The sequence below is a fragment of the Trachemys scripta genome, chromosome 3 (genome assembly GCF_013100865.1).
Source record: "Trachemys scripta elegans isolate TJP31775 chromosome 3, CAS_Tse_1.0, whole genome shotgun sequence".
NCBI classification, from domain to species: Eukaryota; Metazoa; Chordata; order Testudines; family Emydidae; genus Trachemys; species Trachemys scripta.
In genome coordinates this window covers 140,331,636-140,358,567 of record NC_048300.1, presented here as the reverse complement: position 1 = coordinate 140,358,567, position 26,932 = coordinate 140,331,636, and the positions used below count along the sequence as shown (strand labels likewise).

General features: G+C 43.6%; 1 protein-coding gene across 1 annotated transcript in view; it reads right to left on the bottom strand.

The window, feature by feature from the left end:
- Window positions 1-26,932, bottom strand: part of SNAP91 (synaptosome associated protein 91) — a gene marked incomplete in the record, with an annotated part of 150,514 nt that overhangs the window by 91,242 nt on the left and 32,340 nt on the right. The window contains 2 exon segments of the mRNA XM_034766114.1: window positions 12,941-13,016; window positions 14,755-14,897. Coding sequence (XP_034622005.1) covers window positions 12,941-13,016; window positions 14,755-14,897 — 219 coding nt within the window.

Sequence of the window (26,932 nt, the reverse complement as noted above, 5' to 3'; positions counted from 1 at the left end):
AAAAATAAAAGTTCTGAATCAGTGGATTTACATGCTTTTATGTTACTTGGTCTTGTGACCATAATTGAAAACCATTAGCAAGTGTCAGTAGTTTTTGACCATTCACCATTGGAAACATCTCTAGTAAGAAAATGTCTTTACTGGATGTGCTCCTGCACAGTTGGGCATTTTGAACCATAGTCACTTGTAAAACTCCTCTATGAAATGCTTGTTGGATGACATGTTTAGAAGTTTTCCATGGAGGCACACCAATCACCTTGTATTTCTTCCATCAGACATTATATCCTGCCCTGCTCTTTCTGCAGATCTCATTTATTGTTGTCATATCTGTCAGACTTTGATTACAGAATTAGTTTTGTCACATCCTCTTAGAACCTGCTTTAAGAATATAGCCAATTCATCAAATATGTGGAATCTGTCTCCAGCCATGGCCCCTCTGATGTATACTGTGGTTTCTTTGTTGAATGCTCTTAGGCCTGGTCTATGCTACGAGTTTAGGTCAACTTTAACAGCGTTAAATCGAATTAAGCCTGGACACGTTCACACGACGAAGCCCTTTCTTTCGACTTAAGAGGCCCTTTAAACTGGTTTCTTTACTCCACCACCGACAAGGGGATTAGCGATAAAAATCGGCCTTAGCAGGTTGGAATTGGGGTAGTGTGGACGGAATTCAACGTTATTGGCCTCCGGGAGCTATCCCACAGTGCTTCATTGTGACCACTCTGGACAACACTCTCAACTCAGATGCACTGACCAGGTAGACAGGAAAAGCCCCGCGAACTTTTGAATTTCATTTCCTGTTTGCCCAGCGTGGAGAGTACAGGTGACCACGCAGAGCTCATCAGCACAGGTAACCCTGATGGAGTCCCAGGATCGCAAAAGAGCTCCAGCATGGACCGAACCGGAGGTACGGGATCTGCTCGCCATATCGGGAGATGAATCAGTGCTAGCTGAACTCCGTAGCAGTAAAAGAAATGGCAAAATATTAGAAAAGGTCTCCAAGGCCATGAAGGACAGAGGCCATAACAGGGACGCGCAGCAGTGCCGCGTGAAAATTAAGGAGCTAAGGCAAGCCTACCACAAAGCCAGAGAGGCAAACGGAAGGTCCGGGGCACAGTCGCAAACATGCCGCTTCTACGCGGAGCTGCATGCCATGCTAGGGGGTGCAGCCACCACTACCCCAACCAGGTGCTATGACTCCATCACTGGAGAAACACACAGGGAAGAGGGTTCGGGGTACGAGGAAGAGGAGGATGAAGATAATGTGGATAGCTCACAGCAGCAAGGAAGTGGAGAAACTGGTTTCCCCAACAGCCAGGATGTGTTTGTCACCCTGGACCTGGAGCCAGTAACCCCCAAACTCACCCAAGGCATACTCCCAGACCCTGAGGGCACACCGGGGACCTCTGGTGAGTGTACCTTTGTAAATATTACACATGATTTAAAAGCAAGCGTGTTTAATGATTAATTTGCCCTGGCAATCGCGGCCAGTACAGCTACTGGAAAAGTCTGTTAACGTGTATGGGGATGGAGCGGAAATCCTCCAGGGACATCTCCAGAAAGCTCTCCTTCATGTACTCCCAAAGCCTTTGCAAAAGGTTTCTGGGGAGGGCTGCCTTATCCTGTCCGCCATGGTAGGACACTTTACCACGCCAGGCCAGTAGCACGTAGTCTGGAATCATTGCATAACAAAGCATGGCAGCGTATGGTCCTGGTGTTTGCTGGCATGCAGACAACATCCATTCCTTATCGCTCTTTGTTATCCTCAGGAGAATGATATCATTCACGGTCACCTGGTTGAAATGGGGTGATTTTATTAAGGGGACATTCAGAGGTGCCCGTTCCTGCTCTGCTGAACAGAAATGTTCCCCGCTGTTAGCCACGCGGTGGGGGGGAGGGGTGAAGTGATCATCCCAGAGATTTGGGGGGGGCAGGAGGGTTAGTTGGGTTTCTACTGCATGTTAACCCGGGAACCGCAGCCCCTCCTTTTACATTGCAAACCCATTTTAAATGGCTAACCCAATGGGTGCTTGGTATGGGAAATGAGGGCGCTACTGTTTGAAACCATTCCCACATGTTAAAAAGGTGAAAAAAGCCAAAAGACTGTGGCTTTCCATGGCTGCCTGCAAGCCGAAATCTGTTGCCTGGCACTGCGTGAGTGATCTCTCACACCAAACCGGCAGGGCCTCAATATAAGAGGAAAAATGCGACCTTGTAATGAAAGCACATGTGCTGTGTAATGTGAACAGCAAAATTTAACGTGAAAGAGTGTACCCATTGTTCTCTAAAATGTGTCTTTTTTAACCCCCTCTCTCTTCTCCTCCACCAGCTGCAACTGTTTGCACTTCACAGAGGCTAGTGAAGATTGGAAGGAGAAAACGGCGGACTCGGGATGACATGTTCACAGAGCTCCAGATGTCCTCCCACGCTGAAAGAGCACAGCAGAATGCGTGGAGGCAGTCAATGTCAGACTACAGAAAAGCACAGTATGAACAAGAGGAGAGGTGGCGGGCTGAATTGCGGGATGAACAGAGCAAGTGGCGGGCTGAAGATGATAGGTGGTGTCAGCTTGCAGACAGAAGGCGAGAGTCGATGCTCTGGCTGCTGGAGCAAACTGATATGCTCCAGCCCCTATGTAACCAACAACCCTCCTCCCCAAGTTCCATAGCCTCCTCACCCAGACGCCCAAGAACACGGTGCAGGGGGCCTCCGGCCACCCAGTCACTCCACCCCAGATGATTGCCCGAGCATCAGAAGGCTGGCCTTCAATAAGAGTTAAAGTTTTAAACTACAGTGTGTCCTTTTCCTTCCCTCCTCCCCCACCCATCCCGGGCTCCCTTGGCAATTATCCCCCTAGTTGTGTGATGAATTAATAAAGAATGCATGAATGTGAAGTAACAATGACTTTATTGCCTCTGCAAGCAGTGCTCGAAGGGGGAGGGGAGGGTGGGGTAGGTGGGTTCATCAAGGAGAAACAAACGGAAGTCTCACGCCGTAGCCTGGCCAGTCACAAAACTCGTTTTCAAAGCTTCTCTGATGCGCACCACGCCCTGCTGTGCTCTTCTACCCACCCTGGTGTCTGGCTGCGCATAATCAGCGGCCAGGCGATGTGCCTCAACCTCCCACCCCGCCATAAATGTCTCCCCCTTACTCTCACAGATATTGTGGAGCGCACAGCAAACAGCAATAACAATGGGGATATACTTTTCGCTGAGGTCTGAGCGAGTCAGTAAGCTGCTCCAGTGCGCTTTTAAACGTCCAAATGCACATTCCACCACCATTCAGCACTTGCTCAGCCATTCGACACTTGCTCAGGTCCTGACTACTGTCCAGGCTGCCTGTGTATGGCTTCATGAGCCATGGCATTAAGGGGTAGGCTGGGTCCCCAAGGATAACTATAGGCATTTCAACATCCCCAACGGTTATTTTCTGGTCCGTGAAGAAAGTCCCTTCCTCCAGCTTTCGAAACAGACCAGAGTGCCTGAAGACGCGAGCATCATGTACCTTTCCCAGCCATCCCACGTTGATGTTGGTGAAACGTCCCTTGTGATCCACCAGGGCTTGCAGCAGCATTGAAAAGTACCCCTTGCGGTTTATGTACTCGGTGGCTTGGTGCTCCGGTGCTAAGATAGGGATATGGGTTACGTCTATGGCCCCACCACAGTTTGGGAATCTCATTGCAGCAAAGCCATCCACTATGGCCTGCACGTTTCCCAGGTCACTACCCTTGATATCACCAGGTCTTTCATTGCCCTGGCTACTTGGATCACAGCAGCCCCCACTGTAGATTTGCCCACTCCAAATTGATTCCCGACTGACCGGTAGCTGTCTGGCGTTGCAAGCTTCCACAGGGCTATCGCCACTTGCTTCTCAGCTGCGAGGGCTGCTCTCATCCTGGTATTCTGGCGCTTCAGGGCAGGGGAAAGCAAGTCAAAGTTCCATGAAAGTGCCCTTACACATGCGAAAGTCTCGCAGCCACTAGGAATCGTCCAACACCTGCAACACGATGCGGTCCCACCAGTCTGTGCTTGTTTCCCGGGCCCAGAATCGGCGTTCCACGGCATGAACCTGCCCCAGTAACACCAGGATTTCCACATTGCTGGGGCCTGTACTTTGTGAGAGGTCTATGTCCATATCAATTTCCTCATCACTCTTGTCGCTGCGCTACAATCGCCTCCTCGGCTGGTCCTGGTTTTGCTTTGGCATGTCCTGGCTCTGCATATAATCCAGGACAATGCGCGTGGTGTTCATAGTGCTCATAATTGCCACGGTGATCTGAGCGGGCTCCATGATCCCAGTGCTATGGCATCTGGTCTGAAAAAAAGGCACGAAACTAGTATCTGACGGATGGAGGGAGGGAGGGGCGAGTGATGACATGGCGTACAGGTACAGGGAATTAAAATCAACCAAGGTGGCTGTGCATCAGGGAGAAACACAAAACAACTGTCACACAGAATGCCCCCCACCGCCAAAGATTGAACTCAAAACCCTGGGTTTAGCAGGCCGTTGATTTCACGGAGGGAGGGGGAAGCAAATGAATACAGAACAAATCTATTTTTTACATCTTAAGCTGGAAGACGATGGTGCAGCAGGACTGATAGCTTTCAGCATCTTCTGGGTGCTTGGCAGAAAATAGCATACTACGACTGATAGCCATCATTGTCGAGACTGCCCAGGTGCCCACGATTGACAGCCACTGCAGTACGATGACTATGGATATCAGTCGTAATATACCATCTTCTACCAAAAAGCAAGGGGCTGCTGTTGTGTGCACTGCAGCCCCACGTCTGCCAGCACCCAGATCGCCGATGAAGGCTACCAGTCATACTGCACCGTCTACTGCCAAAAGGCAATTAGCTGCTGCTGTGTAGCAATGCAGCACCACGTCTGCCGGCACCCAGAGGACATATGGTGACTGAGATGAGCGGGCTCCATGCTTGGCGTGGTATGTTGTCTGCACAGGTAACCCAGGTAAAAAGGCGTGAATTCATTGTCTGCCGTTGCTCTGACGAAGCGGGAGGTGCCTGACGACATGTACCCAGAAACCCCCCCCCCCCCCCCCCCCGACATGTTTTGCATCATTCAGGCATTGGGATCTCAACCCAGAATTCCAATGGGCAGAGACTGCGGGAACTGTGGGATAACTACCCATAGTGCAACGCTCCGGAAGTCGACGCTAGCCTCGGTACTGTGGATGCGGTCCGCCGACTTCATGTACTTAGAGCATTTTATGTGGGAACACACACAATCGGCTGTATACAACCGATTTCTATAAAACCAGCTTCTATAAATTCGACCTAATTTCGTAGTGTAGACATACCCTTAGCTCATGGATTCTTTCAGCTTGAGCTTCCAGCTGATGTCCTATTCAGCTTTGTCTGTTCTTCTCATTGTTCCATCAGCATAGGAGAGACAGTCACCCAATAGGACCTGTGCCTAAGAACAGTTGCCATTGAAAAATTCTCACCAATAACAGGGCTCTTCAGAAAACAATTTCTGGACTGCTATGATTGTCCCTTCCTTGCCAGACTTAAAATTTGTCTTCTTGGTTATGTCAGCAAGGTATTGATGCCAGACTTCTTGACTGGAATGAAGAAACTATGGGTCCCATCAGGATCAAGTGCACCTCTCACAAATTGCTCTATTTGTTCTTCTACAGAATCTGCTATTTTGAGTAGAAACTCTTGTACATCTGATGTTACATGCTGTCCAATAAATAATGTTGACAGAAACCTCTAGATGTGATTCAGGGTCAAATGGATTTGCAATATTGCTGATGACATGGTTAGTAAAAGCTGTAACATGCTCTTCATACCTCTTCAGTTTAGCGGCAAGGACTTGTTTGTTGACTCTGTCCTCACTACTTCTTGTTCTTATAGCTTTTTCATATTCAAGTTGTGTTAGGAGAGAGTCCACCTGACAAGGGCTAGTTTCTTTCTGGTCAGTCCTACAGTCCCACTCCGCCCTCTGAGCCTTTGACAGTTGTTCCCATGTCACTCCAAATTCCACTGAAAGATCCAGGAACCTGACGCATATAAAATTCCACACCACACATTCAAAGGCACTGTACTTCTTCAGGGATATCAAGAATTAGACTGATATTTACCTGACATAGTTGGGCCAGTTTGCAGTAAAGAAATATTGAAGCATGGCATGGCATGGCATGGCGTGTGTGTGTGGTTTCCAATAACCATCTTGCTCTACTTGGACATTTAAAAAGTATGACTTGGAGAAAATGATTCCACAATTGAACATAGAAGACCGGGCATACCATGACCACCCTCCCTGAAATTCCTCCAATAGCAGCATACACAGAGTTATAGCATCATTGAGCTCTTTAATAGACAGGTTGCAAGAACTGAAACACGTTCCGAGTGTCAGCCAACATTTGCCAAAATGCTGGAGCTACATGAGTATCTCCTCCCTGCTCACATCATTTAACAATGAATAAAAAAAGTTTCAGATCACCCAGGGTCTCAAATGCTAAAATCAAGCCATGTAGAGAATGGCTGAATTGCTTACCAGCAAGTATTTGATCTGCAATACAAGCTGCATACACATCAGAATCAATAAGAAAGTCTAGCAATTTGGGACTCTTCCTAGTTCAGTTTTTGCAATACTAGTGAGAACCACCATTTTTTCCACATGCTAAACAGCTCCATTATGGGGTGGCAGGGGAACTTCCCCATGCAAGGCCAATAAAAACGTAATTTTAAAAACATTGCCATTTGGTAGCTTAGACCAATATTAACATTAAGGTGTTGAAATAATTTAAACAGTAAAAATTAGTCAGCCATATTACAGTGTTTTTGGAACTTGCAAAAAGTGACATTTTGGGTACCACTGTTTTATCTAGCTTGCAGGCTTATGGCAGTACTTAACAGCTCCACATCATACCTCAACTAAATGTATATAAAATAAGCTTTCAAATGATGTGATGTGGGTATGTGTAGGATGGATACATTCAACTCCAAATATATGGCCCTTTCCGGAGAATTGCCACATGCCTAATACTAAGATCTAACAGGAGATGAAGTGTCCTACCCCAGTCAGTCAACGGGCAAGAGTAGGTCATCCATCGGTGAACTTAATATGTTTATTTCATATCTTGGCCTGAAACTTCACTGGTTGGACAGATGTAGTTCAAGACTGAGAATTTTGCAAAAAGCAATTACTTTTCAATTAGTTGGGAAAGGAAGATTGATACCAGGTGATAATTTGCTGCTTGTGAAGGTCCTTGTATATTGGGAGAACTATTGCATGGCTTTAAAGGTGTAGTTAGTTCATGCTGCCTTACAGCAAAACCTATGTTAAGAGGGAACTCAAGTGATCCCAGCTGTCTTAGTAACCCCAGGGTTATGGATCATGTTACATTAAATTGCTCCAATTTCCAATGGAGCTTCAAGTATATACAGAGTTCGCAAATTAGCCAAAGACTAGAAAAAGAAGGAAAATTTATGGTACTGCAATCCCTTTATAGTTTCTTTGGTCTGAAGAGATCACCACAGATTCAGATTGTCTACTCCATTAGATAATTTACATGTTGTGATGAAATATCCATGCTAGCTTCCTGGTTATTATGATCATAAATCAGCGCTGACGACAATGCTACTCTAACAATTTCTGCTAACTGCAATTTATTGATTGCAAGTGACAGTGGAGGAAAAATCCAGCTAGCAACTGAGATACCTCTTGCCATTCTAACCAATCCATACCCTTCCCTTTCTGAATTCCTGCACTGGATACTGAATATTTCTCCTGACACCACCACCATTTTCAAATTAATATTCAAGGCAGTGTTTGTGTTCACCAAATTGTTCATGTAGATGAAAGATATCCACCTTCAAGAACTTGCACCATCACTCCCCCCCACACACACACAGTTTGATTCTTTGAATTCTGCTGCACACACCACCTCTTCCAGCAACTAGAAGCAGAGTCCATAAAACTAAATAGCAAAGTTTTCAGCAAAAATGTCCAGAAGTATTTTTGTCATGTCCTAGCAGGACCGGCTCTAGGCACCAGCAAAGAAAGTATATGCTTGGGGCGACAATTCCAGGGGCAGTATTTTTTTGCTTGGGTGGCATTCCGGCCACCCCCTTTTTTTTTGGGGGGGGGGGGGGGGGGTTGGGCGGTAGCGCCCTTAGTAGTTGGGCCGGCTCGAGTTTTTTTGCGGCCAGCAAAAAACCTAGAGCCGGCCCTGTGTCCTGGCCATGACAGTCTGAGCCGTAGTACACAGAAAAGTTAGTTTTTACAGCTATGGAAAGCACATCACCCCCTTCCCAAAAGCAAGTGCTGTGTGCATGCCGACTAACAACCACTTGGGCATCCAAAATTTAGTGTTCATACCCAAGAACAAATGCCCACATGCAGAATTCAAAATAAAAAGGAAGGGTCTTTTGTCTCATCTCTGCCATATTGAGAGTAAACTGTGTGCGTAGGATAGCTCAATTAAAGGAGTAACACTAAAACAGTAACAATAGGGAAAAAATTCTAATATTATGCTCAGTTATTTTGTTGTCTAGACCTTATCTCTGGGTTTTCCTGTTCTCCTCTGTACTGGGTAGATATCTGCACTTTGGACTTTGTCCTTTTAACTCTTTAGGCTGGGCCTCCTCCTGCAGATCTGGTTCCAGCTTGGAGGGGAGAAACTTGGGAGTCTACTGTAGTCCCTGGGCCAATGCTTCTCTTTGGTCCAAGTCTTCTTGTGTCCAAAGGCCTACTGTAAATAATACCACCAACTTCAAGGCCGATATCCATAAAAGTTTGCTTTCTTCTAAAGAACTGGCTTAATATAAATTACTGTTAAGAATGTGGGAGATAGAGGTGCATACAATCTATACAAGACCTATTACTGTCATGTGGTCTGTAACATAGGTGCAGAGAGTTAACTCAGGTCCTATGTGATTTTGCTGCCCAGCCGGAAGGCAGACAATGGACTAACTCAGTCACTAATACTTTAAACAAGTGTCAATTTCTTTGAAGCCTACTTCCACCAGTGTGAATCAGGACTCTGGTTGGAGGTGGAAGGTCCCAGCTTGAGGCCTCAGGGGTACTTCAGGTGGAAAAATTAAAGAGCTTGAGAGGGAGTCAGCAGGAGTCAGCGACTGCTCAACATATGCTGCCCCTTCACTCCTGGATGTGGCGGCAATAGGGAGGCAAGTTAGATCTACCTAAGCAGTTAGGTAAGACAATATGCAAGTTAGGATTGCCAACTGTCTAATCACACAAACCCAAATACCTTTGCCATGCCCCACCCCTCCTGAGGTCTCACCCTTTCTTTGAGGTCCCCCCACCCTCACCAGGCTGGGCAAGGGGTTGGGGTGCGGGAGGGGATACAAGCTATGGGCTGGGGGGGTTGGAGTGTGGGAGGGGGCTCCGGGCTGAGCCTGGGGCAGGGTGCAAACTCTGGGAGGGAGATTTGGTGCTGGAGGGGACTCAGGGCTGGGGGAGGGAGTTGGGTTGCAGGGTGCAGGCTCCAGGAGAGAGCTCAGGGCTGGGGCAACAGATTGGGGTGTGGGAGGGGGTGCTGGCTCCGGCTAGGCAGCCCTTACCTCAGGCAGCTCTCTGTCAGCATGCAGTGGGGCGAAGTCCCCTGCCTGCCCTAGCCCTGCGCGCTCCCAGAAGCGGCTGGCACATCCTTGCTGCCCCAGGGGAGGGGGGGGGCGGCGCAGGTGTGTCTGCATGCTGCCCGTGGCCCGAGTGCTGACTCCACAGCTCCCACTGGCTGGGAACTGTGGCCAAAGGCGCTGCAGGGTGGAACCTGCCTTAGTTCTGCTGTGCCACCGACTAGGAGCCACCCTAGGTAAGCGAGGACAAGGGGCTTCGTGCACTGCCCCCTCTGCATGCTGCTCCTAGAAGCGGCCAGCACATCCCTGCAGCCCCTGGGGGGGACAGGGGGCGCTGCATGCTGCCCCTGCCTGCAGGCATCGCTCCCATAGCTCCTACTGGCTGCAGTTACTGGCCAGTGGAAGCTATTGAGTTGGTGCTCAGGGACATGCTGGTTGCTTCCGGGAGCGGAGTGGCATGGGGCCAGGGCAGGCAAGGAGACTACCGGACGTTTGGCAGCCTAAAAATCTCCCAGTTTGGCTTCCGTAGCCTCCAGGAGATCGAGCCCAATTCTGGGAGACTCCCAGCAAAACTGGGAAGGTTAGCAACCCTAATGTAAATAGGCTTTGTTGTTGTTGTAACCCCTTCTCTGTTCATTATGTTTGTTTAAAATAAAGGATGGACTCAAAGCAACTATTTTGAGTCACAGCATTTACCAATTGATCACAAGTCCCAAAGGGAAGTCTATAGTCTGGCCCAGTGAAGTCATGGCAGGGTGGGGGGGGGGGAAGGGGAAGAGAGGGGAAAAAAGCAAGAGAGACAGAAACGACACGACACCGACTCCTACACTGGCATGTGGGCAGCCATCAACTCTGGACAGATCTGACTGTACAAAAGATCTCACTGGTACACATCAGTGAAGCACAAAACAGCAAAGGTTTGCTCTTAACTGATGGATTTTGCAAGTATTTGATATTGCACTACTGTAACACTTTGAAGTATAGGGTTCTACTCCAATATGGTAGATTATATTTCTCTACTAGATTGCCAGTTTTTATTTCAATCTAACATTAGAACAAAGACTGGCCTCACTGGAAATGGAAGATTGTGTAAAACTGGCAAGAGCATCAGTTGCAAAATAGGGAGGGGCATGCAAAGAATCATTACTCCAGACTGCTCATCCTATATACAAAAGCGATGCCTCAAGCCTATCCAAAGACATGCTTGCAAAGGAAAGCCAGGCAAAGAGAGGGCTTTGGTTGCCCCTCAGTTTTGATTTTCTAATTTTCATTTAGTGAGAGGTGATTAAGAGTTACCGCTCAACAATTGAAGATTCCATCCTCACTGAGCATGCTCCAGCCTCTCTGTTCTTAGTGCTGACCAGGCTGTCCAAGTACCATCCCCACAGAGTGACTTAAAATGCCAGACTCCAAGGCTAGAGGAGCTGGACTTTCCCTGAAACTGATGCCCCCAGCTGAACACTAGAACTGAGAGCTAGTAGCCTGTATGGTGCTTACCTCTGTGCTATCAATGACCCCCTTGCGATGCCATTGTCTATGCAGCTCCAAACTGCCCTGGCCTTCTTCTGCTGCTAAATCTCCATGCTTATCAGGTATAATTGGCATCCCTCATCACCCATAAATCTTTCCACATTTCCCTCTAAGGGTACATCTACACTACAGGGGGGAGTCGATTTAAGATACGCAAATTCAGCTACGTGAATAGCGTAGCTGAATTTGACGTATCGCAGCCGACTTACCCCGTTGTGAGGACGGTGGCAAAATCGACTTCTGCGGCTTTCTGTCGGTGGCACTTACTACCACCTCCGCTGGTGGAGTAAGAGCGCCGATTCGGGGATCGATCCCCGAGAGGTCGATTTCTACCCGCCGATTCAGGCGGGTAGTATAGACCTAGCCTAAGGTACAGAAACTAGGTTTTGGATTTTCTCCAAGCTGAACATCTATTTTCTGCCTGTATTTCCATCTTCAGTAGTATTTACCTCTCCTTCCGATTCAATATCAACTGCCAGTTTCATTAATGATTTTGAAGTAGCAGGTTTAATATCTTTACTAAGATCAGGCCCATCACTACAGTGTACCCTGGACAGCTCCCCAAATTTTATATATTACCCTATGATTATGGGTCTCGTTTACCACAATATATAGGTTATAAATGTTAAAGTTTAAGATACCTCTAAACAAGGAGGACAAGAATAGTGGCGGGGGGGAGAGGGAAGGGAGGGACAGAAGGTGTCAACATAGAAAGCAGAATTACTCCAAACCACGCATCAGCAGGAATTCAAACACATGGAGCTTAACCATTTAAATATGTTCTTCTCTAGTTTTATTCCTTGCCCTGTGTGTGAACCTATAACAAAACTCAAAATACTAAATTTTTTCTCTTTATGGAGGTGTCCTTTTTGGTAACAGCTGAAACATCTTTTTGATGCTAGCAACCACTCCAGCATTCCTGTTTCCTGCACAAACTCCTAAAGCCATTCATATAATTCTTTAATAGCTACCTGCTATTAAAAAAAAAAAAAAAAAAAAAAAAAAAGGAGGGAATTTATTCCACCCACAGAAAACTTTTAGGTTAAAAATAGCAATACATTAAGGAAGCCTCACTACAAAGTTCAGCAATCACTGTAGAATTACAGTTCAACCACTTTCTCAAGCCAACTTGCCATTCCCTCCCGCACACCTGATTGGCCCCCTCTGTCCTCCTCAACTGCCTCTTGCCCACCAAGTGACTTTTCACTTCCTTGGTGTGTAACAATAAGAAAACCAAAGCCTATTCTGAAAGATACAGAACATCTCCAACAGTATTCCACAATAAGTGATGGAGTCCTCCTTATTAAGAGGATTTAAGACTGAATGAGAAAAGACACATTAGGGAACAATTTCTCATTTAGAGTACTTCCCAGGATGGATAATATATAAAAAAATTTATATAACCAGTTGCCACTTTCATCTCTAACTTCCATTACATCCAGTCATAATAAAGAGATTAGTAGGATAAGATATGCTGCCTTATTCCCATTTGAAAGGTTCTGTTTTGAATTATGACGTATGGGAGCTTCAATTATTCCCCCTTCCCCCAAAATGAAAATTTTAAGTTCTGCAGAAACCGGCCGGCCGGGAAGTTTAGAATAATGCCCCATCTCACTTAGCCTTATGGCTTCATTACATTTACAAAGTGTTGTACTTGTAAAGAAAGTGTAAATTTGTCAAATGAAATACATTTTAGAATAGATTATCCCCATTTTGGCTTCATCTGCTCCCTAATTCATAGCTTTCAATGAGTCTCTACTAATATAGGTTAGCAAGGCCTATGACATATTAGCAGGATCTTATTGCTGAAGTTTAATACAGACAGAAGAACACATTCTTACCATGTGAACCACTTTTGTCCAAAAAATTGCTGAGATTGAATAGCGTGTTTCTAGATGCCAAATACTGAATAAATCTCTGCAAGACACAAAAATTAAAGTCAATTTCCTCTCCCTTACCTCTTCATTCCAGTTCAGATCTGCAAGCAGGTAGAAATTAGAGTTGATCATATGTACATATAAAGGGAAGATTCAGCTGATCTCCTGCTAACTGACCTGAGCCACTCTCACTCAAGTGGATATAGATGGTCAAAGCCACGAAGCCTGGATCCAGATTAGAACTTCCTCAAAACTTGGGAACATGGAGGGAGTTAGAACCTATGTATTTGGCTTGAGGCTTTGATTGTTCTCCTCAGCAGTTTTAATAGCACTCAAAATGAAACTTAGGCTAATCTACTGTCCTGCCCTTCCTCTAACTGGCTGACACAAAAAGGTAGAAGACAGTTAAGGAGCAACAAGATCTATTAGTTTGCAAGAGGGAAGAACAGAGAATAATGCTGTTAAACTGATTATTTGTATTACAGTAGCACCTGGGAGCCCCGGCTGAGATCAGGGTCCTATTGTATTAGGCATTGCATATACACGGAGCGCTTCATTTACAGAAAATGACAGCAAAAATGGGGAAAGCACATTAGTAACCAATAGGGTGACCAGATGTCCTGATTTTATAGGGACAGTCCCAATTTTTGGGTCTTTCTTAAATAGGCTCCTATTAACCCCCCACCCTATCCTGATTTTTCACACTTGCTGTCTGGACACCCTAGTAACTAACTACAAAAATCTGGTGTGACAGACAAACTGAGTTGGACTAGGAATTGTGATGCAGCTACATAGAGACAAGTGCATGGCGCATGCACGTGCGCGCACACAGTGGCAAGCTAGAGAGGAATTCTTTCCACATGCAAAGTACAATTGTAAAGAGGCTGAATTCGCTCTATGAAGTTTTAAATTTAAAGAGCCACCAATTAGAGAGAAACTATCTAAAGTCAACACAAAAACAAGGATTAGGAAAATATGATCTGAGAGATGCTATTAAATTTGCATACAGTGGAGAAAGGATAATCATTTGTATAGCAGACATTCACTAGGACAATGGTCTAAAGAGCTGTGGCTATATAATGAATAAAAATGAAATGGGTAACGCTTTGTTAGTACACCTCTACCCAAATATAATGCGACCTGATAGAACACGAATTTGGATATAACGCAGTAAAGCAGCACTCCGGTGGATCAAAGCAAGTTCAATATAACGAGGCAAGATTTTTTGGCTCCCGAGGACAATGTTATATTGAGGTAGAGGTGTATAAAATTCAAGTTTTTAGGCAAAACAGAACATATTAACAGAGGTCAGACAAACCTAAAAATCAGAGAACCAGTCACAGGAGGCATGAAAAAGTGAGAATTCCACAACATTTAGAGTTTTTCCCCTACCTATTTTTTTCCCCTTAAGACATTCTCAGTCATTATGGTCATAAACAAGCATATTGGAAAGTTACAACTTAAAAATTAGAAACTAAAGTTAAAGTTACACAGAATTAAGATGAGGCAGAAGTTAAAGCCTGAATGATTACCTGATCTATTATGTTGACAAGTTACAATTGCTGGAAGGAAAGCCTAACTGCTAGTTCTGTACTGGCTCTCAACATCTCCAGCTTCAAATTAAGTTTGGAAAGTAGCAGCTGACAAGTGTAGTCCTTTGTTTTCATGAAACATTGAACGATCAAAACAATTTAAAAAGGTATTTTAAAATTTTCCAATGACCTATCCAGGAATTTCTTCAGGGTAAACACGATCTTATGAGAATTCCATTTGCTTACCTCATTGCCATGAACCATTAGATGATGTGTTGTAACTAAGGCTTTGAACACCACCACCCAGCTACTATTTGTTGCTCGCTCAAAGAGAGTATCAGCCATTTGAGGAATATTAACATTGGTCTCATTGGTTGCCTGGATCAAGTCTATTAAAGAAAAAAAAGAAAACTGTTACAATAAGTATAGAAAAGAAATCAACAGCATCTGGTAGACTACTCTAGTCTAGAGTAAGAGTTTCAATGAGACTGATAAATGACAGATAATATACTGAAACACAAGAGTACAAAGACATTTACCATAGCATCTATCCTCAAGGCTGAGAGTGTTCTGGCCATCCCAACCCAACATTTATTCTTAAAGGGCTATCAAAGAAGTTATACCAATTCAATTCCAAGTTATCAAAAGCTACTTTGGAGTTAAAGACAAGTTTTGGTCTTACGTGAAGTAGGTGAGAGGATAAGACCAACTACTGTTGGTTATCTAGTAATGCAGGCTCTAAGGATAAGTCTACACTGCAAGTAACCTGTAGCAGGCCCCATACCAGCTGACTCGCAAGGCTCAGGCTAAGGGGTTGTTTAATTGCGTTGTAGGTGTTCAGGCTCAGGCTGGTAGCAAAGTGACAGAGCCCAGGGTCCTGCCTGAGCCTGAATGTCTAAACCACAATTAGCCAGAATCCTGTGAGCCTGAGTCAGCTAGCACGGGCCAGCCGTGGGTGTCTAACTGCAATGTAGCCCAACCCTAAGAGGCATGCCAGCATGCCTTTGCAGATCTCACCAGAATACCAAGGGTGGATCAGCCAGGACAATATTTTAGGTCACATTCTCTGTAATAGACTGCTGGGTGCAACCCAATAATGCCATGTCACCTGAGATTCATAAATGAGCCCATGGACTCTGCTTACGTAGGCCAAAGAAAGCTTGATATTGTTATTGAAGAATTTAACTTTTATTTTCAATAGAGGAGTTTCTAGTTCTTGTTGTAAAGCTATCCTTCAAAAATGTTAACTGCTGCAGTGACATCTTCCAGTGTCTCCATAGCCTTTGACAGCAAAAAGAGTGATTTTATGTAAGCCAGTTTCTTAAACTTATAAAAGCTTTGACCAGCAGATGCATTCATTGAGTTAATTATGGGTGCAAACCAAACCCTCAAAACCCAGAGGCTTTGGGGTGGAGTTGGGGGGGGAGCGAAGAGGGAGAGGGGAAGGAGTAAAATATATAGAAATATCTGGGTCTGGGGAAGAGAAGAAGGAAAAAAAAACACTATGGTTGTGGGATTCTATATCAGATACCCTAAAAGCCAGAAACCCAGATACCAGAGTTAGAGCCTGGTCCAAGGAGAGCATGTACAAGGAATTCAAGCACTCTTCCCAGCCACAAGAGATAGGATATGTTTATTTTCCACTAGGGCATTACTGGTAAACCCAACCCTCCCCAGATCCACCTGTTTCATTAAGGCAGATATCTGGCAATGTTTTGCAGTCTTAAATGAAAGAGATTACAAAAATTCAACCAACCAGTCTCAGAAATAGGATTGGCACTACAGCCATAATAAGAACACAAATGGGACAGAGTCAATTCTAAAATACCCTCCATCAGTAGAACCTTGCCTTGGATGCAGCTGATGGCTATAACAGCAGTCTTTGGCTGATTGGATCAGTAGATCCAAAAAACTAAACCTTCGAACACCAGAAGCAGGACCAGGAAAACATGTACTGAAGCAACATGACCAAAAATTCAATGTTGTCAGTTATTTTGAATTTGGAAGCAACACTTGTGCCCATGCAGAGGTCCACTGACATGAGTCAAAAGTCACAGCACTTAGAGTTCAAGCATGCAGATCTTAATGGACCTAAGTTTAGTCATAACTAGTGACAGCAAAAGGGATGATAGAGCAGAATACAAGATCATGATTACTTACGTTTATGTATACAAAAAAAAACCAAACTAGAAACATTAAAGAGATTTTGATTTATTACTCTAGATGGCAACACACCACTGTTTAGAAAACCAGGTATGTAAGGTTCTTTCTTCTTTGAGATGCATCCAAGCATTCTAAATGTTAACTGTTCTAACTGTGAGCCCAGCACTTTGACCCATAATCCAGGACCCTGCTACCCTCTACAGAAGAATCAGCTTACAGCAGAAGTGAAGACATACTCCCATCTTCTCTCAGAACTGTGTCAGTGTGGGTAATAAGAGTTGTAGCTACTCTACACCTCAAGATCAGACCCAATATCCTGCAGCTATTCCTCACCCACAATTTGCGAGGAGCACCAATACATTGCATCAATGATTGGAGTAGTTCAGTCTTCATACCCATTAAATCCCAATTACGTTTGATTAGCTGACATGGCTATTTAGGTCACATCACAGTTTATTTCTAAAGCGATGCATACTGAAGGTCATTAGTACTGTGTTAAAAGAACACAGCATTCCAAAATTTAGACTGCTACTGAATCTAGTTCTGCATGGCACACAGTTTTGTAACGTACAGAAGTGTTCTTCCAGAAGAGAGACGTTTGCGGAGTTATCACAACCACTAAAAAGCACACTTACACACACACACACACACACACACACACTACTGTACCTGATGTAATACAGGCAGTGCTTAATTGTAATGAAAGAGGTGCTGGGTCTCAAGCAATTTTTTTTTTTTTTTTTTTTTTTTTTTTTTACAGTCATAACGGATGTGGCAAGCCTAAAGGTGCCAGGGCTCAGCCCCGGCACAAATTAAGAACATAGGAAGTGAGAGACTTTTGAAGGTCAGTAAAATACAGAAGGCCAATTCCCCAGTGATTTAAGCGCAAATGTGGGCCCTGGATTATACCAGCCTTCCCTGGTTGATACTGGAATTATGAAAATCAAAGATGTTTGAACCTGAATGTTACCCTAAATTTAAGTGGATTTGTTAAAGGAAATCTAGGACCCAAATTCAGAGGAGGGTTTATCATCTTCTAAGAAATACAGTACACAAGAGTCATCTGGAAGAAGGCATCCAAAGCAAATGGAACCACCAAAAAATTACCTATAAATATGTTTATGAATAATATGCTCATATAAGTCACTAGGAGAAGGAAACCGAAATAACCTATAGCTCAGCCATTACCAGAACATCTGCGTCGTGTTTCCTTTGGAGGTAAAACAGTTGTAAACAAGAACTGGGAAGTGTGAAACTAGATGTGTATGGTGTGATAAATACTCCTATCCTGCTGCTCTTGCCCGAAGAACATCTTTAAGTACAGGCTTAAAATATCTTTTAAGAGGACAATAATGATTTAAAACACTTTTCTAAATTTAAGTATATTAAAATGTGGTGTTTTAGTATCACCTCTTTAAACTGATCTTTATTAAAAGTGGTGCTCCTAAAGGGCAAAATACACACTAGTAATTACATAATACTGCAGCATCAGTGATACAGCCCAATTAGCCTCAGGAAAACCTCCACAAAGATGCTGCCATTTCATCCACTCCTACACATTACACCAAGGCAGCGTGGCAGCATTTTATGCTCTCAGAAAGCTTTAATAAATACTTTCCACTTGATTTTTTGCTGTTCAATCAGCTTGACATTTGTCTATTCACAACACTATGGTAATGTATTAAGGGTGGAGTTTATTCACTTAGTGAAAACCCTAAAAGCAAAAAAGTCGGGAGCAGTATAGTTTACACATTACCAAATTCAGCTAATTTTTCTATCAGCCTAACACACTTCTGACCATCCTTATGCATAAAGCATAGCAAGCAAACACTTGGTAGCTGGTGCCACATGCAAAGTCTGCAACTCAGAACAAGCCCTACTGCAGCAGTGAAACTGAAAAGCATGAGGGATGGGGAAAAAAATAGGGCAACAGTTCAGGGCCTGATCCATCCCTTTCATCCCCACAAATCATAAAGCAAGGCATCGGAGTCCGTGCAACAGTTAGCAGGATGGAGGGAAGAGAATGCATGTAAAATATTGACATCATGTAAGTTTGTAAACACCTAGAAATAAAAGCCTATGCAAGTAACCCAGAGAATAATAAACTATTTTTATTTAAGAATGATATGGTGCCATGAGACAGATGGCACCAAAGGGAAGGTGGCTAAAGGCAATTGTTTTTGCCTGTCAGATTTTCCAATTCCTGTGTTTACTCCTCAGTATGTACATTTTAATCTGAAACTCCCTTCAGGTGAGGGGAATGAAAGACAGAAGCATTCAGCTGACTCAGCAGCACTCTAGAGTTTGTCCTACATGACATCTTTCATCTGTTGAAAGGGCAAAGCCAAGTAGAGTAATAAGGCTAAGTTTTTAATTGAATTTATGAAATCTCAGTGGTTTAATGCACATAAATAAGAAATTGAGCCTTGGACAAGAAAGGGACCTGAAGTAGTACAAGAATGCAAGTAAACTGTTAAAGAGTCAACACTAGAGAAAAATTTTACAACTCATCAAGAACCAATACAGATGGGACTAAAAAGAAGCCTGCCATTTGGGACCAGTTGAATATGATCAAGGCAGAAAGACAGCCTTATTGGGGTCTGGAAGTATCTATATGGGGAAGATATTTCTGACATATGAACCCTCTAATCTAGTGGACAAAAGGAAGATCAATGACTGGAAACTTGAAGCTTGATAAATTCAAACCAGAAATAAGGTGAAAATTAAGTCAGGATAATTAGCTATTGCTTACCTAGGGATGTGGCAGTGCTCCATCACATGAAGTCTTTATATTAAGATTAGATTATTTAAGACTATATGGTCTAGCTCAGGGGTCGGCAACCTTCGGCACGCGAGCCGATTTTGAATGGCACGCGGCTGCCTGCCGTGGTCCCAACCCCCAGCCCCCCCCCCCCCCCCCCCCCTGCAGGGGCAGGAGGCAGAAGCTTAGTCTTGCAGCAGCCAAGCTCCCCCCCCTCCTGCAGCCGTGGTGCAGTCTGCTTTCCTGCCCCTCCTCCTCTCCTTCCCTGCGCTGGCCCTTGCAAAGGGAGGAGTGGCAGCGTTCTTGCAGCTCCACAAAAGCCCCGAGGCCCCGCTCTCCAGGCAGGAGCCTCAGTCGGCAGAGGCAGCCCCGCGGCCCCTTGCTAAAGCTGACCCTGGGTAAAGGAGGTAGAGAAGAGGTAGGTACGGGGCCTTGGGGAAGGGGGTTGAACAGGACATATCCCTTCTAGCCGTGAGCCGCTGCCGTGAGCCGCTCAGGGCAGAAGGCTGGGAGCACCCCCGTGAGCCGAGCACCCCAGCCCTCTGCCCTGTCTGTCCCCCCCCCCCCCCCCCCCCCCACACCGCCTTCCCCCCCCCCCCCCCCCACCCCTCCAGCCTTCTGCCCTGACTTCTGAAGCCCCCCACACCCACCCTTCTGGGGGTGTGGGGGGCTTCAGAGGTCAGGCCCCACTCAGCCTGCTGCCGGCCTAGGTGAACAGAACGCCAGGCTGGCAGCGAGTTAAGCAGGCTGGTGGCATAAGATCAGCATTTTAATTTAATTTTAAATGAAGCTTCTTAAATATTTTGAAAACCTTGTTTACTTTACATACAACAATAGTTTAGTTATATAATATATAGACTTATAAAGACCTTCTAAAAAACACATTAAAATGTATTACTGGCACGCAAAACCTTAAATTAGAGTGAATAAATGAAGACTTGGCACCCCGCTTCTGAAAGGTTGCCTACCCCGGTCTAGCTCAACCAGAAGTTATGGGCTTGATACTGAAGTCACTAAGAGAAGTTCTATTGCATGCTTTATGTGGGTCAGACTAGAAAGGGGACGGCAACCTTACAGAAGTGGTGTGACGAGTCTTTATTTATTCACTCTAATTTAAGGTTTCGCGTGCCAGTAATACATTTTAACGTTGTTAGAAGGCCTCTTTCTATAAGTCTATAATATATAACTATTGTTGTATGTAAAGTAAATAAGTTTTTTAAAAATGTTTAAGAAGCTTCACTTAAAATTAAAATGCAGAGCCCCCCGGACTGGTGGCCAGGACCCGGGCAATGTGAGTGTCGCTGAAAAAAAAAAAAAAAAAAAAAAAAATCAACTTGCATGCTGCCTTTGGCGCACATGCCATAGGTTGCCTACTCCTGGACTAGATGATCCTAACAGTCCTTCCTAGCCTTCAAGCCTACAAAAGAAGTCTAGCTAGAAGGATTTTTAAAGTGAAACCTAAAATGCAAGATGAAAAATGTCAGAATGAGTTGGTATGCTTTACCTCCTAGAGAGAAACTGAGTTGCTGTATTTCTGTCAAGTTATTGTTTGGATGGTTTTGACCCTGAGTTAAAAGATGAAGTTACAATATTCAAGATTAGACATGACTAAGTTTCAGCAAAGGCACAGTCAATATCTACAGAACGCGAAGACTACCATCATTTCACATGAACTAACTATGTAGTACACGTTATAGCATCTAATAGTTTCAATATTGTGTTAACTGTGCTCTCATTCCACCTTCTATACCACTTTTTTTTTAAATAGGTATGGTTTCTCCCCATTTGCCAGTTTTCAGCTCCATTATCACTAACCATCTTATTCACAAGAGAACTACCATATTTCTATTTTCAGTCTTGCCAACATATTTCTACTTGGCACAGCCCTTATCCCTTGCATGGCAACTAGACTCTCTAACTCACAACTACATTACAAAAAAAAGGATTTGGGGGGGGGGGGGGAAGAGGGGGAAGTGATTTGTTCCAGATGTGTGGCTTGATCCAATGCTTGCTGATATCCCTAAACAAGGAGGCAGTGCTGACCTATTTTGGCTGGGCTTAAAAGCTAGTGACTAATGAACACTGAAGCAGCAAACAGCTAGTAGCCAGCAATGGAGTTTCTGTGGAAAATATTTCTCTCCTGGTGTAGGGACTGAGAAGAAGAGATGATGGCTATTGAGGCAGCACTAGATGTGACCTAAGGAAGAGAGGAGACAAATAAGGTGATTGAATGCGGAAGCTAATGGGATGTACATCATCCTTCAGTGGTCTCTGATGGAAGCTACTTTATGCATGAAGTGTTGCACTATAGAGCTCATGGCAGAGAAGATTTGAAGATCAGAGATGCATCTGGAAAGGATGATGGAATTCAGATGGGGACTTGAAGTATAATGCAGGAAAGGACGTGATACAGACAACTCAACGTTTGCAGACAACTGATGAACAAAAGGACCTGAATAGCTGCCTGCCAGAAGAATGGCATGGAAGAATGTGACCACAAACACAAGGCAGAGAAAGAGACTGGCTACTGGAAGTGAAACGGTTGAGTAACAGGTTTGCTGCAATCGGAAATGAAGAGAAACAGGCATAAGATGGAGGTGGTAAGGAAGTAAAGAAGAGAGCCAGTACCTGCAGAAGACAGGTAGAGACAGTGAGACAGCAGCCTAAGGAAAAATGAAGAACAGGGGACTGCGAGAGAGAACAAAAAGAATTTCATATCAACACTGGAAAGAGACAGGTCTATGTGATCAGGGACTCCATACCAAGAGGAATCAACAGGCCTCTCACCAGAACAGCTCTAGAGAAAAGAAGAGCATGCCATCTGCCAGGAGCAAGGATACAAGATGTGGGCATGAAATTGAAAAGGATCCTGATGGCAGTGGAGAAAGTCCTCTGTAATGCATATCAGCAGGGCCAGTTCCAGGCACCAGTACAGCAAGCAGGTGCTTGGGGCAGCCAACGGAAAGGGGTGGCATGTCCGGCTCTTCGGCGGCGGGTCCCTCTCAGAGGGAAGGGCCTGCTGCAGAAAAATGAAGCAGCAGCAGTAGAGCTGCCGCCGATTATGGCTTTTGGGGGGGGGGGGGCACGCTTGGGGCAGCAAAAATGCTGGAGCTGGCTCTGCGTATCAGGAAGAAAATACTGCTAGATTCACACTGGAATGGATCACAGATGTCTGAGCTTGGATGGGTAAGATGTTTAAAGAAGTGGAAGCTCAGGTCATCTTCAGTCCAATACTTCTAGTCCCCTGAGAAGGATGGTGAAAGTGTAACAAGATAATGAAGATCAACAGATGGTTCAAGGATTGGTGCTATGAGGAAGGTTTTGGGGGGGAGGGGATGATTGACTACTGGGAGGCATTTACAAAAAGAATACTCTTCTTGACTGATGAATTTCACTTGAATACCCAGGGTATTAACATTTTGGGATCAAGGCTAGCACAATCAATAAGGGTTTTAAACTAGGAGATGAGAGAGAGTCAATCTTCATGCTTGGTTTCAATACAGGAGGAAAATCAGCTACACAAAGAAATAAGGGATTAAGGAACACCAGAAGGTAAGAGCATGGACAGCAAGGAGAAAGTACAAACATAACTGGAGTAGCAGTCAGGTATACGTTATAGTTAGTGAAAAGACTATACCTAATCCTGCTAGAAAACTGGTTGAAGTTCAAGGAAAACAACTTAAATGCTTGTATACAAATACAGGCAGTTTGATAATAAGATGGAGAAACTTGAACTACAGGAGGTCAAACCAGATATTATAGGGATTACAGACACATGGTGTAATAGCACTCATGACTGGAATACAGATATTCAAGAGTATGTGCTGTACAGGAGAAATAGAAAAAGGTAAAGTGTTGGGATAGTGTTGTACATCAATGATGCAGTAAACTATAAAGAAATAAGTGACTGTTCCATTCACAAAAAGTTTGTGTCAAAATCACTTTGGGGAAGGATTGTAAGAGAAATTCTATAGGAACAGTGTTCGAGATCTGCTATAGACTTGCAGGGTCAGAAACAGATATGGATAGAGATCTCTAATACTAGAGAGAAACACTACTGGGAATTGTGACATAATGGGAGACTAAATGCTACATTTGTAGAGCCCAATTATTCCTGGATGTGATAGACAGTTTTCTTCACCAAATAGTCTCTGAACCAAGAAGGAATGCAATTTTAGACTTGGTTTTAATAAGTAGGTAAGGACATCAGAAGTCCTGGTCATAGGAAATAACCTTGGATTGCATGACCATAAATTGGTTGAATTAAATTAAAAACAGAAGGTTAATCAAAACCGGGATGTCGTCAACTAAGATTTTTTTTTTTAAATAAAAAAAGGCTGACTAAGGGAAATGAAGTGAATTAGTTCTAGTCAAACTGGAGGTTTGGAATTTCTTTAAATCAACTATGCAAGAATCTACAATTTTGATCCTAAACAAAGCAGGGGAGGGGAGAGTGGAAATGTATGGGGAAAAGGCTTCAATACCAGTTGGACGAATAACTATTCCTAACCTTTTTTTTTTTTTTTTTTTTTTTTTTTTTTTTAAAAGAGATCCTACAGGGAATTGAAAAAGGAATTGCTCAAAGAAAGCTATATCTTGGAGGTTAGGAAATGTAGGAATAAGAATCACAATTGCTAAAAGTCAAACTGAATTAGCTCTTGCTAAGTAAATTAAAATAAGAGGTTTTTAAACTGTATAAAAAAAGAGTAAGAAAGAATAAGATTGGATCACTCTGCAGTGTGAACAGGAAGGAGATTCAAGGTAATTTTGGGCCATACCTAGATAAGTAAATTCTTCACCTATATCCCTCCCTCCTTATCCCCCCCCCCCCCCAAAAGGATGATAATATGGAACATGGGCATGAAAGCAGAGAAGAGCTACTAGAATGCGCAAGGGAATAGAGAGCTTATCTTGTGTGAGGAGGACGGATGAACTTGGCTTGTTAATGTCACAAAAAGAAGGCTGAGAAGGGATAGGATTACCTCCCTGATGTACAGAGAGCAACCATCACGTAGGGTGAAGAGCTAATAAAAGCTCAAGGACAATGTTGGCACAAGAACAAATAAAGTATAAACATGCTATGACCAAATTAGAAGGTTTAGGAGAGTGAGGTTATGGAACAGCCTTCCAATAAAAGTTGAGGGGGCAAACAACTTAATTAGTCTTAAGGAGGTAGACAAGTTTTATAAGTGCAATTGTATGACAAGGTTGCTTATGATGGTGGTATGCCTTTTGGTTTATGTTTTATGCTCCTAATGCTTATGTTTCAGGACTTCAGCTGGACACCTGCAGGTGTCAGGAAAGGATTCTCCCAACCCGCCACCCCTCATTCCTCCTGCATCCCACCAATGTATTCTCAGGGTTTTTGGTCTCCTTCCTCCAAAACATCTCAGATGTCCTCTGTATTAATGCCTCTAGTTGTGGCCTGGAATATTATACAGAAGTTCTGGAAAACCTTGAAGACAGGAATGACAGAAACTGGATTACATTCTATACTATAGAGTGGAAGATCTTATTAGATCCTAAGTGAATGAATTTCTGTTACAAGCTTGGAGGGGGAGAGGGGAAAATCATCAGTTGCAAATGACAGAAGAGGAGACAGGCCTGGGTGCGTAAACTGATCATAAGATGACTGAACCGCTAATGTAATATAGCTGTGAAAAAGGCAAATATTATCGGAGACTGAATCAGGCAAGGCATTTCCAGTATAGAGACGTACTAATGCCATGGTACAAGACACTGGTAAGATTTCATTTGGAATACTGTGTATAGTTACGGTCAACTATGTTCAAGAAAGATCTATTCAAACGTGCTCACATGCTCAGGATCTAGCTGATCACCATATACAGGGCCAGGAAGGAATTTCCCTGCCAGATCAGATTGGCAGTGACCTGGGGTATTTTTCCACCTTCCTCTGCAGCATGGAGTGGGGTTGCTTGCCAGGATTATCTGGATCTCATCAACTCCCTGCCATTGCAAGGACTGGAGGCACAGGTGCACCAAGGTGGTGTACCTTGATCCCTCCTATTCTCTGCCTGGGGCACAGAACTCTAGTCTCTTGTAGGCTGTTCTGCTTGGTTTAATTTTGGCTATTGTATTTAGTGTGAAGATGCTGGGTGATGTTGGTGGCCCACAGCATATAGAAGGTCAGGTTAGATGGCCTAGTGGTCCCTTCTAGCCTTAAACTCAGAGTAATTCAAGCTTGCATACCAGCATGAGTGAAGTCGTCATTTGTAACAAAACATTGAACCTGTTTAGTTAAAATGAGATTTTTAAAAGCCACCAAGAACTCAACCTTCCTGTATTAGACGCAGAATTGGCAGAGGCACCTATACTTGAAGATGCCTAACTTTCCATTTTAAGATCCTATTTTCTGTTGCTTCCCGGAGCCAAAATGTCAACCATTCAGGCTGATTTTCCATGCCTGGTGTCCAACTTAGTCTGAGATTTGGCTTTTTTTGTTAAGAACATTTCCGCAAAACAATTCATCCGTTTCCTACAAGGTTTGGTAAAAATTAGGGCTGTCAAGCGATTAAAAAAAATCAATCATGATTAATTGTGCGATTAATCGCACAGTTAAATAATAAAATACCATTTATTTAAATATTTGAGGTTTTCTACACTTTCAAATATACTGATTTCTAATACAGAATTGTGTACAGTATTCACTTTATATTTTGTTACAAATATTTGAACTGTAAACATGATAAATAGTATTTTTCAATTCAGTTAATAAAAGTACTGTAGTGCAATCTTTGTAATGAAAGTTGAACTTACAAATGTATAATTATGTACAAAAAATAACTGCATTCAAAAACAAAACAATGTAAAACTTTAGAACTTATAAGTCCACTCAGTCCTACTCCAGCCAATCACTCAGACAAACAAGTTTGGTTACAATTTGTAGTAGATAATGCTGCGCACGTCTTGTATACAATGTCACCTGAAAGTGAGAAAAGGCATTCGCATGGCACTGTTGTAGCTGGCATTGAAAGATATTTGTGTGTCAGATGCGCTAAAGATTCATATGTCCCTTCATACTTCAACCACTATTCCAGAAGACATGATAAAGAGACTGCACTACAGTACTTGTATGAGGTGAACTGAAAAATACTATTTTTTCATCATTTTTACAATGCAAATATTTGTAATCAAAAATATAAAGTGAATACTGTACACTTTGTATTCTGTGTTTTAATAGAATATATTTGAAAGTGTAGAAAACATCAAAAATATTTAAATAAATGGTATTCTATTATTGTTTAACAGTGCGATTAATCATGATTATTTTTTTTAATTGCAGTTCATTTTTTTTTAATTAATCGCATGAGTTAACTGGGATTAAATCGACAGCCCTAGTAAAAACAGATCTTTCCTAATGTTGAAAAATTCGTACAATGTTTTGTTGAAAAGCTCTAGTGTGTCCATGTTCTAGACTACAGCCTTGAAAAAGTTGGCAAGGGGTCCCCTAGGGACTGAGAGGTAACTTTTGCTGCATGG